Source organism: Hemitrygon akajei, chromosome 12 (genome assembly GCF_048418815.1).
Source record: "Hemitrygon akajei chromosome 12, sHemAka1.3, whole genome shotgun sequence".
NCBI lineage: Eukaryota > Metazoa > Chordata > Chondrichthyes > Myliobatiformes > Dasyatidae > Hemitrygon > Hemitrygon akajei.
In genome coordinates, this window is record NC_133135.1 from 82,504,407 (window position 1) to 82,522,546 (window position 18,140).

An 18,140-nucleotide genomic window follows, 5' to 3' on the forward strand; every position below is an offset into this window, starting at 1 on the left:
GGGGTTGTGGCCTTTGCAATTCCCTGTTGCCACCAAGTACTCCTTGATTATGGATCTTTCTAGAAAAGAGCAGGGTATTTCATAGCAGCCGTCAGTGGTGTGCTGATGACTTGTATTCCACAGCTGCCTCTACCTGGAATTTCAATTGTTCCTTATAGGTAACATTCGGATTGTGCATTAGAGCAAGAAACATTCTGTAAGGAGAGGATACAGTCAATTGCACGTCAAATTTCACAGCATTCACAAACTAGCCATTCAGTCCAACCTGTGTTTATCAGTATTCATGCATTGCACAGGCCTTTTCCCAGTTCATGCTGTGTGAACAGTGGCTGTTCATATCCAATGATGGTCTCTCTTCACAATTTACAGTAACCCTGATGCACAAACACTATTATTTTGCATGCTATTGTTTGATAAATTGCAAGTTCAGGTTACTTGCCAATGCTGTGATGGAATCACAATTATGTCAGATAATGCAGAATCAATGTAGCGGATATTACGGCCTGAATTTGATTAAGGCTTACAGGATCATTGTTAATTTCGGGGAAATAAAAGTCTTGTCAGTTTATCCTCCAATTTTTAATTGCATGTAGTATTTGAAATGAGTTAGTTCCAGCAAAGATGATTATTGCTACCTGTTGGACTGTTTATATCCTCTATTTATCCAGTGGCCACAGTGTGTTGGCTGAGATCAATAAATCCGTATGACATGCTGTCGTTGGTCAATGAAATACAGCGCCTACGCTTAACTAGCTGTGATTCAGCTTTACTTTAAATAACAAAAATAATTTAAAAGTGTTGGTGATGTTACAAAGTCGAGAGCAGGCATACTGTTGCTGGTTTCAGGTACCGCATTCTCGCTCGGATTTGACTCGTGTTCCTTAAGGGAAAATAGTACAAAGCATGAAGTGAAAGTCTGGTTAGGAATAAGCAGCACATTATTATTTTTTAAAGCCTGCCTTGTTTTTTGGAATAAAAGTAGGCAACCGTGTTGGTAGTCGATTGCTTGTTTAACAATGTGCTCCTATTTTTCCAGAAGATTGCTGTGTTTTGAATTGGAAGATCTCTGACAGTTTGCCACGTGTTGCTGCATTGAACAGGATAACAATTAAAGCTCCCTCCTGCTGTTAAGCCTCTGTGGGAGTCATTCTGTTCCTTCAAAGATATCTTGAAAAGAAGTGCAGGTGATTCCTGCTAGAGTATTATCACAAGGTCAAATATTCCAGGCACCACTTTAGCATGAGTATTTCTGGTAGAGGCAATTCATTTTAAATTGAAGATTGTTAATTTGATTTAACCAGTGAATATAAATAATATGGGGTCTTGATAAATCCAACTCCCAATGGAAGACAGCACAGGCCTGGAAGTTCCACATTGCTGTCAGGTGAGATGTTACCTTTGCTGTGCATATTGGTGGATACTAGCATGTTGACATAGGTTGGAATAAGCTTGTAAAGTTGACTAAAACTGTTAATGCCATCTGCACTGTTATTAATCAGCTGTTTACTCAGTGTTCAGGCTGTGAAGAACAGACAATCCCATTTTCCCCCTCTCACCTTATCTCCTTACCTGCCCAGCACCTCCCTCTGGTGCTCCTCCTCCTTTCCTTTCTTCCATGGTCTTCCACCCTCTCCTATCAGATTCCCCCATCTCCAGCCCTTTAGCTCTTGCATCAATCTGCTTCCCAGCTCTTTACTTTATCCCTCCCCCTCTCCTGGTTTCACCTATCACCTGGTGCCTTGTACTACTTCCTCCCCTCCCCCACCTTCCTACTCTGACTTGCCATCTTTTTTCCCGTCCTGATGAAGAGTCTTAGCCCGAACCATCGACGTTTCACTCTTTTCCAAAGATCCTCCTTGACGTGCTTAGTTCCTCCAGCATTGTGTGCGTGGTGCTCAGGATATTCTTGACCAGTTCATGAACTGGTGTGGATTTGGACTCGGTTGTGCCCTATAGTGACAGGTGTTGGTGAATGGAGCTGCATTTGTTGAAAGACATGCACTTTAATGAGAGCTGCTGTAGCAAGTGGTGAGAGCAATTAACCTTCCTGCAGTTCTGCGCCATCAGTACTGCACATCTGTTTGCTGAACATTGGTTAAAAGGTGCCATTCTTTGCTTCCAAGTAAGTACAGTCGGCCCTCCTTAGCCGCGGGGGATTGGTTCCGAGACCCCCCGCAGATACCAAAAAATGCGAATGCTCAAGTCCCTTATTTAACCTCAATCAGTTCGGTGGTCTTTAGGACCCAGCGGAACCCCAGGACTTTATTTAACATGTCTCAGTGCGGTGGACATTAGGACCCGGTGTAGTTCTGAATCTGCAGTGTTTCTGTTCACGAAAATAATCACGATCGCGATTGAAAATAAGGTAGAAGTAATAAAGTGATCGGAAAGAGGTGAAACGCCATCGGTCATTGGAAAAGCGTTAGGCTACAGTCGATCAACGTTCGGGACAATTTTAATGGAGAGCATGTGAAAGGCCCTGCCCCGATGAAAGCTATAATTATTACTAAGCAACGAAGTGGTTTAATTATTGAAATATGTATGTATCTTAAGTGTTTTATATGCATAGAAAGGTAAAATATGTACTATATACTAAGAAAAACGTTTGACTGACCCTAAATAATACTGGATGTACCTGTTCCGACTTCAAATCCGACTTAAAGATGGACTCAGAAATGGAACTCATTCATAACCCGGGGACTGCCTGTACTGTTAAATCATCTCTAGATTACTTATAGTACCTAATACAATGTAAATGCTATGTAAATAGTTGTTTTACTGTTTTGTTTAGGGAATAATGACAAGAAAAAATAGTCTGTACATGCTCAACCAATGAGTGCTGGAGAGAACTTTTGGGTTTTCCCGCATCCGCGCATACGGAATCCGCAGATAAGGAGGGCCGGCTGTATATGTGATGCACCATCAATAACTCTCGGAGACGTGAGGCGAGAGATAGGCAGTCAGCAGGGGGTGTGTCCAGACAGGTATATGTAGTTCACCACAATATGGTATCGAGGAAGCAACCCAGGAACACTAATGTGCTGATACCTAATTAATAGATGAAAAGTTTGTGATTTTAAAAAAATATATATTGTGTGTACATTACCCACAACAGGAACCTGCAAGTATGATCAAGAGTTGATACAATAGCCACAGTTCTACACACCGTCCTTACACATCTGGAGAAGAGGGATGCTTATGTGAGAATGGTGTTCTTGTACTACAGTTCAGCATTCAACACCATAATTCCCTCCAGGCTCGACAAGAAGCTCAGAGACCTCAGCCTTCACCTGGCCTTGCACAGCTGGATCCCCAACTTCTTGTCAGCAGGTGGTAAGAGTGAGCTCCCTCACCTGTGCCCCTCTGACCCTCAACACAGGAGCTCCCTCCTTTACTCTCTGTATACCCACCACCCACAGCTCCAATCTGCTAATTAAATTCACAGATGATACTACATTTATTGGCCTTATTTCAAATAATAATGAGGCAGCCTACAGAAAAGAAGTCATCACCCTGACACAGTGGTGTCAAAAAAGCAACATCTCCCTCAAGGTCGCAAAAAACAAAGGAGCTGGTTTGGACTACAGGAGGAATGGAGACAGGCTCACCCCTATTGACATCAGTGTATCTGGGGTTGAGAGGGTGAACAGCTTTAAGTTCCTTGGTATGGACCTCACGTGGTCTGTACATACCGGCTACGTGGTGAAAAAAGTACAGCAGCACCTCTTTCACCTCAGATGATTGAAGAAGTTCAGCATGAGTCCCCAAATCCTAAGGACATTCCACAGGGGCACAATTGAGGGCATCCTGACTGGCTGCATCACTGCCTGGTATGAGAACTGTACTTTCCTACAGAGACTGGTGCAGACGACCCAGTGCATCTGTGGATACTCTCAGTATGTACTAACCAAGTACATCTTTGGAATGGGAGAAGAAACTGGAGCACCTGGAGGAACCCACATGCACAAGGGGAGAACACACAGAGGATTCCAGAATTGAGCTCTGAACTCCAATGCCCCAAGCTATAATAAGATCATGCTAACTGCTTAACCTACTGTGTTTTTTTCAAGTATCAAATTACAGCCACTCTTCATCACGATGCTTGAGGAAACCAGGGAACTTATGGAAACCTATGCCATCACAAGGGGGGGAAATGTCCAAGTTCTGCAAAGATCATGTCACTGGAGCTGAGGCAACTCGTTCTAGCTGTGTTGCTCTTTCGGGCAGAGCTCTTCAAGAATACTGTTTATTTTCCTTCCTGTTGTGGTACTTCAAGTTCAAGTTTATTGTCATCTGACTGTACATGTGCACAACCAAATGAAACAGCATTCCTCTGGACCAGGGTGCCCTCATAAAACACAACACATTAAACAAAGCATTGTTCAAATAAATTAATAAAATATAATTAAAGGTGCCTGTAGTGTGCAACACAGGTGAAGAGTACAATACACAGCTTACTATCTTGGTGAGAAGACCTCTGGTGGCAGGATGTTCAGTCATCTCACACCATGGAGAAAGAAGCTGTTACCCAGTCTGGCAGTCCTAGTTCTATTGCTCCTGTACCTCCTTCCTGACAGTAGCAGGTCAAAGAGATTGTGGGATGGGTGATGAAGATTTTCAATGTTTCAGGCCTTTAGTATATGATGCTCCCAGTAAATGTCACAAATGGTGGGGGTGGGAGAGAGAGAGAGAGATCCTGATGATCCTCTTGGCAGATTTTACTATCCTCTATAGGGTCTTGTGGTCTGATGCCTTGAAGCTTCCATACCACACAATGATACAGCCAGACAGGTCACTCAATGGTGTTCCTGTGGAAAGTTTTTTAGAATGGGGCCGTGGAGGTCGCAAGATGGCGCTTATGGAGTGAGACTGTTTTAGGCTTTGCTCCAATCCTTTTACTTTTTTCTACCTACAAGCACCCCCTAATTGACCTGTTTATACCTATTCTAAAGGGGTTCATACTTATGAAATCTTTTTCAACTGTTTGAATCATTTTCAACTCGTTAGAATGTCTAAACCACGAGAACCTAAGGAATCGAAACAGACGAAAGACCCGTTAACTTTGGAAGCAATGGCGAAACTTATGGACGAGAGACTTGAAAAACTGGAGAATAAATTAACCTCAAAGCTTTCTACGTTCGATGAAATTTTAAAGACAGTCGATGCAAAACTTCAATCACTTACACTGGATTCACAACAACAACAAGCAAGAATTTTAGTTCTTGAAGATGCCGCTTGCCAGAGAGATCGCAAAATTGAAACTTTGCAACAACAGCAAGCTTCGACTTCTCCATTGCTGGATCGTTATAAATCTAAAATCACTGATCTTGAAAACCGGTCTCGAAGACAAAATCTTCAGATAATTGGGCTTCCGGAAAACTTTGAGAATGGTGATCTGATTGTATTTTTCTCTAAATTTTTAATGGACACCTTCGGCTCAGAAGTACTGGATATCCCTCCAATAATCAACCGTGCACATCGCATTTCTCGTTTTCACCCAGCTCCGGGTACAAAACCACGACCAGTGATTCTCCGGATTCATTATCCTCATACCAAAGAATGTTTGATTCTGGCTGCCCGGAAAAAGGGTATGATCAGCTTTCAAAATTTCTAATTTCGTATTCTGGAAGACTATAGTCCCGAAGTTTTAAGGGCAAGAATGTCTTTTAAATCGGTTATGTCGGAAATTCATCAGAAAGGCTACAAGCAAGCGCTGTTATTTCCAGCACAATTGAGAGTTACTCTCAAAGATGGGACTTTATCGGCTGTTCAAATCTCCAGCAGATGCTCAAAGATTCCTTGAAGAATAGTACTTTTTTTTACTACGAGTTGACTAATGTATTGTAATTTTACTATTTGTATTAATTTTTTTTCATGCTAATAATTAGTCTGTAGATTTTGATCTTTTATAATTTGATGATTCTTACGTGATGGCTAACAGTGTATTTCTTACACACGGTAAAGGTCCATTTTTTGTTTATCCTGAGTTCGTTCTTTTTATATTATTATTCTGTTAGTTTTGAAAGTAACTCATTAGATTTTTCTTTTAAGTTTATATACACTTTTTTAATATTTTTTATGCTTAAATATTAAGGTTTTTAATAAAAAACTTTTCTAAGATGTTGTTTCTTTTCCCCAAAAGACCTTAGTGCTTGGATACGTCACATCCATTTGGATGTGTCTGAATAAGTTTAAGGACTTCCTTTTAAAATACTAATACAATATTATCCATTTATGGGTTTTAACATTTTCTTTTTCTTTTTCTTAATCTTTGTTATATTAACCCCTTCTTAAAATATGGGTGGTTTGTATCTGTTTTTTACTTTTTTGTTTGAGTTGCCATCTTGAGACATGGGGGTAAAATTAGCATTAGATTGCCTGCTTGCCTCTTTTTGGCTTTTTTCCTGGGGTTTTGAGGGTGGAGGGAGGGAGGGGGACTTTTCTTTTTGCTTGCTTCATGCTTAGTTTTACTTCATGGGCTGACTCGAAACTACAAAAATGGTTGTAGTTTCATAACTTCCGGTTCCTCCTTGAACTTACTTCCCTCTTACGGATCCATGAGTTCATCTTTTTTTTTAACCTACATATGTGTGTTAATTGTAATAAATATTGGCAATATGGATAAGATTATTAATTTTGTTTCTTGGAATACTAATGGTTTAAATCATCCGATCAAACGGAAAAAAGTATTCAAAGTATTCCACAGAATGAATGCTAATATTATCTTTGTACAGGAGACTCATGTGAGGAAGGTGGATAGTCAACGTTTTTTTAGGTTTTGGAAGGAACAACAGTATCACTCGAATTCCCATGCCAAAGTAAGAGACATTTCCATTTTTATAGATTCTTCAACCTCTTTTATACACTATGAAACAATTTCGGACCCACAAGGTAGAGTTTTGCTTATTACTGGTTTACTTTTTAATCAAAAAGTTGTTATAGTTAATGTTTATGCTCCAAACACTGATTGTCCTGAATTTTTTAAGTGTCTATTTACATCCTTTCCTAATTTGAATCAGTACATGCTGATATTGGGTAGGGATTTTAACTGTTGCTTAAACTCTTCAATGGATAGATCTAAGCCCACCCAAGCTCTTCCGAATAAATCGGCCTCTCTTATTAATTCCTTTATGGTTGATTCTAGAATTTCCAAAATTTGGCGTTTTTTACACCCCAATGATAAAGAATTTTCATACTTTTTTCATGTTTATCATAATTATTCAAGAATTGACTACTTTATTGATCATCGTTTACTTACAGATGTTATTGATTGATCTGTTAAGACAATGGATTCATCTTCTAATGCTAAATCTTGGAGGTTCAACTCTATTGCAGGACTCAGACTTTATTAATTTTATTATACAACAAATTGATTTGGTTTTTCAACAAATTCTACAGAAGAGATCTCTAGTAGAACATTATGGGACACTTTTAAAGCATTTATTCGTGGACAGATTATTTCATACTCTGCTGGAGTTAGGAAACGAACTAATTCTGAAATATTAACATTGGTTGATAAAATTAAAGCAATTGATCAGATTTATTCAGTGACCCCCAGCAAAGAACTTTATAAAGAAAGAGATTAACTTCAAATGGAGCATAGTTTGTTATTATCCTCTTTGATTGAAAATCAGTTAATTAAATCTAGAACCCAATTTTATGTACATGGAGATAAATCTGGCAAATTATTGGCTAATCAATTGAAAACTGCTTCGGTTAAACGACAAATTACTAAGATTCATGAACGAGATGGCACTTTGACAATTGATCATAAAGAGATAAATAAAGCCTTTCAAGATTTTTATAATTCTTTATATCAATCAGAATTTGTTGAGGATTCTTCTATAATGGATGAATTTTTAAGAAAATTGAATATCCCAAAATTAACAACAGAAGATAATGTACTTCTAGACGCACCTATTACGGAAACGGAAATAAAAAAGGCTATTTTTTCAGTGAATTCAGGTAAAGCCCCTGGTCCGGATGTTTATACTGCAGAATTTTTTAAATCCTTTTCCTCTATACTCTCTCCTTGGCTTTGTAAAAATTTTTAAGATGTGTTAACTGTAGGTAAATTGCCACAATCTTTTTATGATGCCTCTATTTCTTTAATTCGTAAAAAAGATAAAGACCCCACTGAATGTGCATCCTATCGGCCTATATCCTTGCTGAATACAGACTCTTTAAGATTTTTAGTGAAATTTTGGCCACTAGATTAGAAAATATATTACCTCGAATTATCTCTGAAGATCAGACTGGATTTATTAAAAATCGTTCTTCATCTTTTAACATCAGAAAATTAATTAATATTATTTATACTCCTTCATCCAAAATACCAGAATGTGTCATTTCCTTAGATGCTGAAAAAGCGTTTGATAGAGTTGAATGGCCATATTTATTTAATACGTTGCAGCATTTTAATTTTAGTTTGAAATTTATATCATGGATTAAATTAATATATTATAAACCTTTGTTTTGGAACCTTTAGCTATTGCCATTCGTGAATCACCTAGTATTTTGGGTATTACCCGTGGGGAAGGGACTTATAAGTTATCATTATATGCTGATGATTTGTTACTATACATATCTGACCCTGAGAGATCTATTCCTGCTATTTCGTCCTTGCTTGCTCAGTTTAGTAGCTTTTCAGGTTACAAACTGAATTTTAATAAGAGTGAATTATTTCCATTAAATATGCAAGTTCTAATTTATAAACACTTACCATTTAAAGTTGTCACAGATCATTTTACTTATTTGGGTATTAAAATTACCAAGAAACATAAGTTAGTTTAAAGTTAACTTATTTAAAGTTAATTTTTTACCTTTAATTGACCAAATTAAGCAACTTGTTACCAGGTGGTCCCCATTATCTTTGTCATTGGTTGGTCGAATTAATGTTATTAAGATGATAGTGTTATCCAAGGTTTTATATTTATTCCAAGCATTACCAATTTTTATTCCTAAATCTTTTTTTGACATTATTGACTCTAAAATATCTTCGTATGTGTAGCAGAATAAAAATCCTAGACTAAGCAAAAAATATTTACAGAAGCCTAAGAAGGAGGGTGGTTTGGCTTTGACAAACCTGAGATTTTACTATTGGGCAGTTAATATTTGATTTTTAATATTTTGGACAAAAGAATCGATTATAGCATCTTGCCCACAATGGGTAAATTTGGAATGTAAATCTGTACAAGACTTTTCATTGTTTTCAATTTTAGGATTTTCACTTCCTTTTTCTTTATCTAAATTGAATAAACAAATAACTAATCCTATAGTTAAACATACATTGCGAATATGGTTTCAATTTCGTAAATTTTTTGGCTTGAATAAGTTTATCTTATCAAGCCCTCCTATATCTAACTTTTTTTTTCAGGCCTCTTTTATGAATCGTGCCTTTGTATTATGGAAAACAAAAGGCATAACATGTTTTCATGATCTATTTTTAGATAATAGTTTTATGTCATTTGAACAGCTATCTAAAAAATATAATTTACCTAAAACTCACTGTTTTAGATATTTGCAAGTTAGAAATTTCTTGATTAATATGTTAGTCTTTTCCGAAATTATGTCCAATGGACATTACGGAATTTTTTTTAGCTCTGAATCCTTGCCAGAAGGGTTTAGTAGCCACCATTTATAATATGATCATGAAAATACAGCCAGAAGTATCAGAAAAAATTAAGAAGGAATGGGAAAAAGAACTTCATTGTCTTATACCCACTGAGCAGTGGGAGAAAATTTTACAATTAGTCAATTCTTCTTCTATTTGTGCTAAACATGCCCTAATACAATTTAAGGTTGTACATAGGGCTCACTTGTCCAAGGATAAACTTGCTCGATTTTATTCTTATGTTAATCCAACCTGTGACAGATGTCATTCTGAAGTTGCTTCATTGACCCACATGTTTTGGTCTTGCCCTTGTTTGCAAAATTATTGGAAAGATATTTTCAGTATTATTTCAACAGTTCTGAATATCAAATTGCAACCGCATCCTATTACTGCAATTTTCTGTTTACCAATGGTGGATAATAGTCGTTTATCCCCCTCAACTTGACGGATGATTGCATTTGTTATATTAATGGGTAGAAAATCTATCCTATTGAACTGGAAAGAAATTAATCCTCCAACTATATTTCAGTGGTTTTCTCAAACTATCTCTTGTTTGAGCTTAGAAAAAATTAAAAGTGTTGTCTTTGATCCTTCAGTTAAATTTGAAGAAACTCGGAGACCATTTATTCAACATTTTCATATGAGTTAAACTGACTTTTCCTAAACCCTGCTTCTATTATCCTTAATTATTTGGATGGAGGTACTGAGTTATTGACGCTACTGTGTATATTTGACATAATGCAATGGCCCATGTTGGTTAGGTTTGTTTTTCTTTTTTGGGGGGATTTTGTTTACTTATTTACTCCTTTTTCCGTAATTACTATGAATTTGGGAGGTTATATATGGATTATCATCTATTTGAATGTAAACTTAACCTATTAATTATGTACTCTCAAACTCTCTGTATTCATGTTTCATTTATGTTTGTTTAAAATTAATAAAAAGATTTTTTTTAAAAAGAATGGGGCCGGGGTGCCTCAGTCTCATCAGAAAGTGTGGATGCTGTTGTGCAATCTTGCCTAATGAGGAGGTGTGGGTCAAGGTTATGTCATCCATTATGTGAACACCAAAGAATTTTGTGCTCTTCACTCTGTTCATGGCAGGACCCTTGGTGTGCAACGGAGAGTGATGAACCTGTGCCTTTTTTAAGTCTGCAATCATCTCTTGACTTGTCCATGTTGAGACTCGAGGTGGTTGTTCTCACCATTTGACAAGCCTGTCTGCCTCCTCTCAGTGTACTGAGTCATCATTGTTGTTGATGAGACCAGCCACTGTAGTATCATCCATGAACTTGGACTTTAGTATCCCTTGTGTGCACTTTTTGATGTATTTTTAGCCTGTAATGTCACAGTTCAATAAGAACAACAAGCAATTTATTTCAACTGTAAATCATAACAATCTCTTCCACATGGATTTAACTGCCAAACACTTGAGTAAATAGAGTCTGGAATTATCTGCAGTATAAATGCTGAGTTTTGGATCTGTTTTCAGTCTCCTTGATGCTTTTTGTAGTTATTTTATGCCTAAATCACTACTATGATATTACATCTGATAAAACCAAATACTCTGATAGTAAATTAAGATCAAAACACAAATTTTGAATTTCAAGATGTATTCAGTGGGTCTGTGGAGAGAGAAGTACCATGCTAACCTTTTAAGACGGTGACTTTTCATGTAGTAGGCAATGATAAAGGATTACAGTATTGAGACATTACCTCTATTTCTCTGTACACAAAATGCTGCCTGACTTGCTGTGAGTTTCAGCACTTTCTCTTTTCATTCTGACAACAACAAACTAGTTGCTGACTCTTCTATGTTGCTTATTTGAATAAGTTTTTCTTATTTGTTACAGTTATATATTTACCAGTCTGGTATCTTTATTAATGCTGTGAAAAGCATGCTAGCTAAATATCTGTTACTCCACAGTAGAATTAATTGAACTTACTTCCTCAGGTAGAGATATCCACAGTAAACACAACAGCAGATATATAAATCTGTTTATTATTGAATCAACTTCTTACGCACATACCCATTTTCCAGAAAGTGCCCTGGTTTTTAGTAATGTGTTTGTGACCAAAGCAGCTGCTATCAACCCATTCAGACTTGCATGCATTCTTATTTCAAATATTCAGCATGGTGTTTTCCTCCTCCCGTGTACATAAGATTGAAGAGTGAATCATTGCCCATTACCTCAGCTTTCCCGTGTTAAATATAGTGCATAAACCTTTTGCCAAATCCACTCATTGATGGTTTTGACTTGCCTGTTAATTACTTGGGATTATGTTTGGACTTGTGTCAGCATGAGGCACTACTCCACTCGTGTCAATTCTTGGCAGCTACAACCCATTATATATCAATGGTAGCACAAAGCCTAGTGACTATTTGTGATCATTTTCCAGTATCTCCACAGCAGCCTGGGATACTGGTTGGGCTCATTCTGTTTAAGAAGCCAATTGTGATCTTGTTATCAATAAATGGTGTGCATTTAGTGCTTTAAAACTCCATTGTTATCAGCACAAAGAATGGTAATGGACAGACATGCTTTTATGCCATGCCTTTCGTCGCTCAATATCCTGAAGTGCTCCACACCCGTTGCAATATTTCTATAGGAAAATGATAGTCGATTTGCTTACAGTACATTGGATGGTCAGGTGAAAAAATATCATGATGCTCCTTGAGAGACATACTGTATTGGCAAGGTCACTGCAGGAATAACTCCCATGCTGTACTTTGGAAAAAGTACTGTGGGGTATTTTAACCTGAGGGATTGGACAGGAAACATCTCTAGTGCCTCTTAATGTCCTGTCCAAGTTGCTGTAGTTTCTCATTCAAGACTTGGGTTTAGAGATTCAGGATTGTAGTACATTTTATTTATTGGCCTTATGCGTACATATGAAGATCAGTTCGACCATCCGGGATCAAGTTATGCCACTTGAAAAATTGGACAGGCCACATTTGTAAGTGAATCATATTTGTTCCTTTGTAACTTTATAGATGAAATTAGTGCTTGCTGATCAGATGTGTGCATTTCACTGGGCATACTTGGGGGACAAAACAGGTTTAGAATCGCCACTGTCTCTGAAGCTGTATGATTGAATGGGGAGCCTTCCTATGTTGGTGGGTTCCCATGAACTTAATTACTTTCCCACATTCTTTTGTGCTCCTTGTCCCCTTAAACAGTCTTCACTCCTAGACACAGCTGCTACCTTTTGCAGTGGTTAACCAGTGCCTGTTTGCCTTGGACCTCTGCTGGCTTTGTTTCTGAATGTAATATTAAAATTACTGTTTAAAGTTCTAGGCAGCCAGAGTATATGCTTCTAAGCTTGCTGTGTTTTATAATGATAAGCCCTAGGTTTCTGCAAGTCATAATTAACAAAGATAATTGATTTCCACTATCTGCAGAATGTTTCGAGTTAGCTTATTGATCGTCTTTTTGCCAATTATTTTCTGCTCCAGTCCTGCACGTTAACGTAGCAGTTAGTGCAGTTGCTTTACAGCACCAACAATAATCCATCAGGGCTCAATTTCCACCACTGTCTGTAAAGGAGTTTGTATGTTTTCCTGAGGGTCGTGTGGACTTTCTCTGGGTGCTATGGTTTTTTCCCATATTACAAAAATGTAAGGTTACTGAGTTGTGAGCATGTTATGTTGGTACTGGAAGCTGCCAGCATTTGTGGGCTTCCTCCAAAACGATCAACTGTGTTGATTTTTGATGCAAAATAATACATTTCACTGATGTTTTGATATTTTTGTGACAAATAAAGCTAATCATCAATATCTTTAATCATGTAAAATAGAGGAAAACTGCTGGTTAAGTGTATAAGGGGAGGGAGTCCAAACTCGGTTCAGTCATATCTATCAATAATGGTTTGAAGAAATTTGGGGAGAAATAATTATTACTGGCTTAGCCCACTGCTCTACTCTCTCTACACATATAATTGTGTAGCTAGGCACAGCTCAAACAAGATGCATAAATTTGCTGCAGACACAACTATCATTGGTAGAATTTCAGATGGTGACATACAGGAGTGAGATAGACCAGCTGGTTGAGTGATGTCACTCATCATTGGTGAGACAATGGAACTGATTGTGGACTTCAGCAAAGGGAAGTTGAGAGGGCACACAACAGTCCTCATCGAAGGATCAGAAGAGAAAAACGTGAGCAGTTTCAAATTCCTGGGTGACAATATCTCCGAAGATCTGTCTTGGTCCCAGCATATTGAAGCAATTACAAAGAAGCATGACAGCGGCTGTGTTCCAATAGGAGTTTGAAGAGAATTGGTGTGCCACCAAAGACCCTTGCAAATTTCTGCAGATGTACAGCAGAGAGCATTCTAACTGGTTGTCTCGCCATCTGGTATGGAGGGGCCACTGCACAGGATTGGAAAAAGCTGCAAAATTTGTCAACTCAGCCATCATCAGCACTAGCCTCCCCAGCATTGAGGTCACCTTCAAAAGGAGATGCCTCAGAAAAGTGGTATCCACCATTAAGGACACCCCTCACCCAGGACATACCCTCTTCTCATTGCCACCATCAAGGAAAAGGTACAAGAGCCTGAAGAACATTTCAGGAAAAACTTACCCATAGCCATCAGATTTCTGAATGGACAATAAACCCATGAACATGACTTCAGTATTCCCCCCCCCCTTTCTTTTGTGCAACTTATTTTATATATATTTATTGTGTGTGTATATAACACACACACAAATATACACACTGATATATTCTAATATATATAATTCCGGAGTGCTTGTCTTGCAATATTTCTTGGGTGTCCCCAACTTGAAAAAGGTGATCTTCCCCTCCTCCCCTGTATGTCACTTCTGGTTCTGGCACTGTGTGGTTAGTATACTGTTGGTGCTAGCATCTGTTCTTCATCTGTGCATTCATCTGATTATAAGGAGCAAGGGGTAATCAACATAATTACGCAAAGTAAATGCTTCTTGATTTAAATCCTGTAATTGCTGAGAAATGCATTCAACATTGCTGTGAAATCCTTTGCCTTTTTATGTACGGGGAGTGGTAAAGAATGCTTTTATTTAATAGCAGCCCTCATGACACAAGTCATAGGGTATCACAGCCTTCACTAGCACTGGAATTAATTGTTGTGGCAGAAGATTATAGATTTAGTCCCAGTCTTTTCTCAGTTATCTGTTCTCAGCACAGCAGAAGAACTGGCAGCATAATTGCTCAAAATTTGCATGGACTGAGAGAATCAGAATCAGGTTTAATGTCACTGACACATATTGTGGTGAAATTTGTTGTATTGTGACAGCAGTGTAGTGTGGGTATAACAAATTACCATTAAGTCTCAAAAAAAGTTAATACTGCCAAAGGGGATAACAAATTCATGGACCATTAGGCAGTAAGATTGCAGAGGTGAAAAAGCTGTTCCTAGAATGTTGACTGTGTGTCTTCTGGTTTCTGTACCTCCTTTCTGATGGAAGTAATGAGAGGAGTGCACGCCCCAGATGGTGAGCATCCTTAAAGGTGGATGCTGCCTTCTTGAGGTAGCACCTTTTGAAAATGTCCTCATTAGCAGAGAGGCTTGCGCCCGTGATGGAGCAGGCCGAGATTACAGCCCCATAAAGCCCTTTATCCTGTGCATTAGCAACTCCATGCCAGACATTGATGCAACCATTCGAAATGCTAGCGTGCTCTCCTCAGTACATCTTTTTATATGGAAGATTACACCATAGTACAGGCCATTTGGCCCATGATGCTGTGTGGACTTTTGCAACTACTTGATAATCAATCTAACTCCTATTAGCCATTTCTGCTCCTGGAAAATTCTCTGGCTAGCCACTCGATGTATGCCTCTTATCATCATGTACACCTCTATCAAGTCACCTCTCATCCTCCTTCACTCCAGAGCCAAAAGTCTTAGCTCGCACAACCTCTCCTCATAAAATGTGTTCTCTTATTCAGGCAGCATCCTGGTAACTCTCCTGTGCACCCTCTCTAAAGCATTTATAGTAAGGAGACCAGAACTGAACACAGTATTCTAATGAGATCTGACCAGTGTTTATAGAGCTGCAATAATATGTCATGGCTTTTGAGCTCAATCTCCTGACTAATGAAAGCTAACATACTGTACAACTTTTAGACCACCCTATAACTTGCGCAGCAACTTTGAGAGATCTATGGATGTAGACCCCAAGATCCCTCTGTTTCTTAACACTGCTAAGAATCCTGCAATTAACCCTTTATTCTGCCTTCAAATTTGACTTCTTAGTGAATCACTTCACGCCTCCCTGGACTGAACTCTGCCATTTCTCAGCCCTGCTCTGCATCTTGTAAATGTCTCATTGTAACATACAACAGCCTTCTACATTGTCCACAACACCGCCAATCTTCATGTCATCTACGGATTTACTAACCCACCCCACTTCCTCATCCAAGTCATTTATGAAAATTTGAAAGAGTAGGAGTCCCAAAACAGATCCTGGTGGAGCATCACTGGTCTCCGATGTCTAGGCAGAATATTCTCCATCTACTGCCACCGTCTGCCTTCTATGGCAAGCCCATTCGGAATATATGTAACCCAAGTTTCCCTGGATCCCATGCCTCATGAATTTCTGAATGAGCCTACTATGGGGAAACATCCAATGTTTTACTAAAATCTAGACACACCACATTCACTGCTCTACCTTCATCAAAGTGCTTTGCCACATCCTCAAACTTCTCCAAATGCACATAAATCATGGAAGAATCTTCCCCAACACCTGTAAAATTTGCTAGAGTCTTTGACATACCAAATCTCCTCAAACTCCTAATCAGTTATAGTTGTTGGTGTGTCTTCATCATGATTGCATCAATATGATGAGCTCAGGATAGATCCTCTGTGATGTTGACACCCAGGAACTTGAAACTGTTCACCCCTTCCACCACTGACCGCTCAATGTGAAATGTTGTGTATTCTCCTACTTCCCCTTCATGAAGTCCATAATCAGTTCCTGATCTTACAGACAATTAGTGCAAGGTTATTATTGTAACACCACTAAATTAAGCTATGTATTTCTTTCCTGTACACCGCCTCATCACCATCTGATTTTCTAAGAGCAGTGATGTCACTGGCAAATTAGAGATGGGAAATTTATCCTAATTTGACATTATCTGCATGGGTGTAACTGTTGCCTCAGACTCAGAAGATTGTGGGTTCAAGTCTTACTTGAGAGAATTAATTAAGGCTTCCAATTCCAGTATCCGTACCGAGGGAATACTCCACTGTCCAGTTTGCCGTATTTCCTTGTGACACAGGAGGCCATTTCGCTCATTGACTCTATTGTAGTTTATAGAGCAATTTCATACCCCCACTAATTTTTCCCTTTATATATTCTTACCCATCTCTATTCTTCATCTCCCCACAATTTCAATCACTCACCAATGTCAGAGGCTATACACTGTGACTAGCTAACCTACCTAAACCATACTAAGAGTCCTGGCACTGTGATGTGGGAGGAAACCAAAACATCTCTTGGTTAAGGTGTAAACAGAAGCCCTGATAGCCCTTTCGACTGGGGGAAAAAAGAGCTTATGACATCGTTTGCCAAAAACACAGGGAAGCTCTTCTTATTGTCCTGGCTTTGTAACCATTGTATGCTGCTTATGGGATTGTTGTTTACATAGTATTTTCTTCTGTACAGACTTCACTGTATATGGTTGTAAAGCACTGTGGAATGTCGTTAGGGTGTGGAAGGGTGCCCTATGGATGGATATAAGAACTCTCTTTTGGTTTTAGTTTATCAAACTTAAATTTTTGTTCTTTGGCCAGTTTCACGTGTGTACTTAGCTCTAATAGATCTAATTTCTGGCTTTAGAGCAAGTGCAACAAGGTTTCTGCTTATTTTTATTTTTAAACATGTTTAATCAAACATCATCTCAAACAAATGCCCTTGCTTACACTTCAGCCAATCCCAATCATACTAACTGACTTGCATGCAATCAGGTGACCCTTACTAGCTTTGTGATCGTACTGATTCATCTTAGATAGTTGTTATGCTGATCATATTTTTAGGATTGAGTGAATGTTTTAAACTGAAGATGGTGCAGTTTTTTGCACCACTTTATTAACATACAGAATGAGAAGGAAACAAGCCAGTAATCTAAATAGTTATGACAGTCTCCCTGATGCCAAGATCAAGTATATTGTGTCGTGTCACCAAAGGAAAACCTTGAAAGGAGGTGAAAAACATCTCAAAATTACCTGACCTGGATCGAATCAGAAATAGAAATACTGCAAGGGGTAGTTGTGGAGCTAAGAATTAGATTGCAACTCCAATGTCAAGATTAGTGGCCTGGACGAAGGAAGCAGAATGATGTCACTATGGCAGCATACAAAATGAAGATGATATAGTTTTTAAAATGTTGAACGCTGAGGTTTTAATTGTGTGAATTTTGTGTTTCAGGACAGAAGCGCATTGTCAAACACAAAAGCTAAACTTGGCAAAGAGGCACCAGTTCTAACACATGCACCTAGAGCAAAGTAAGTAGCATATTTTATTGTATTTTATGGGCTTTGTTGTT

At 38.4% G+C, this 18,140-nt stretch overlaps 1 protein-coding gene across 3 annotated transcripts in view; it reads left to right on the forward strand.

The window, feature by feature from the left end:
* LOC140737267 (uncharacterized protein C1orf21-like) overlaps nucleotides 1-18,140 on the forward strand; it is a 202,113-nt gene that overhangs the window by 151,252 nt on the left and 32,721 nt on the right. For all 3 annotated transcript variants that reach the window (XM_073063612.1, XM_073063614.1, XM_073063613.1), the window contains exon 5: nucleotides 18,023-18,099. In XM_073063612.1, the coding sequence (XP_072919713.1) occupies nucleotides 18,023-18,099 (77 nt within the window). The remainder of the gene's footprint in view (nucleotides 1-18,022; nucleotides 18,100-18,140) is intronic.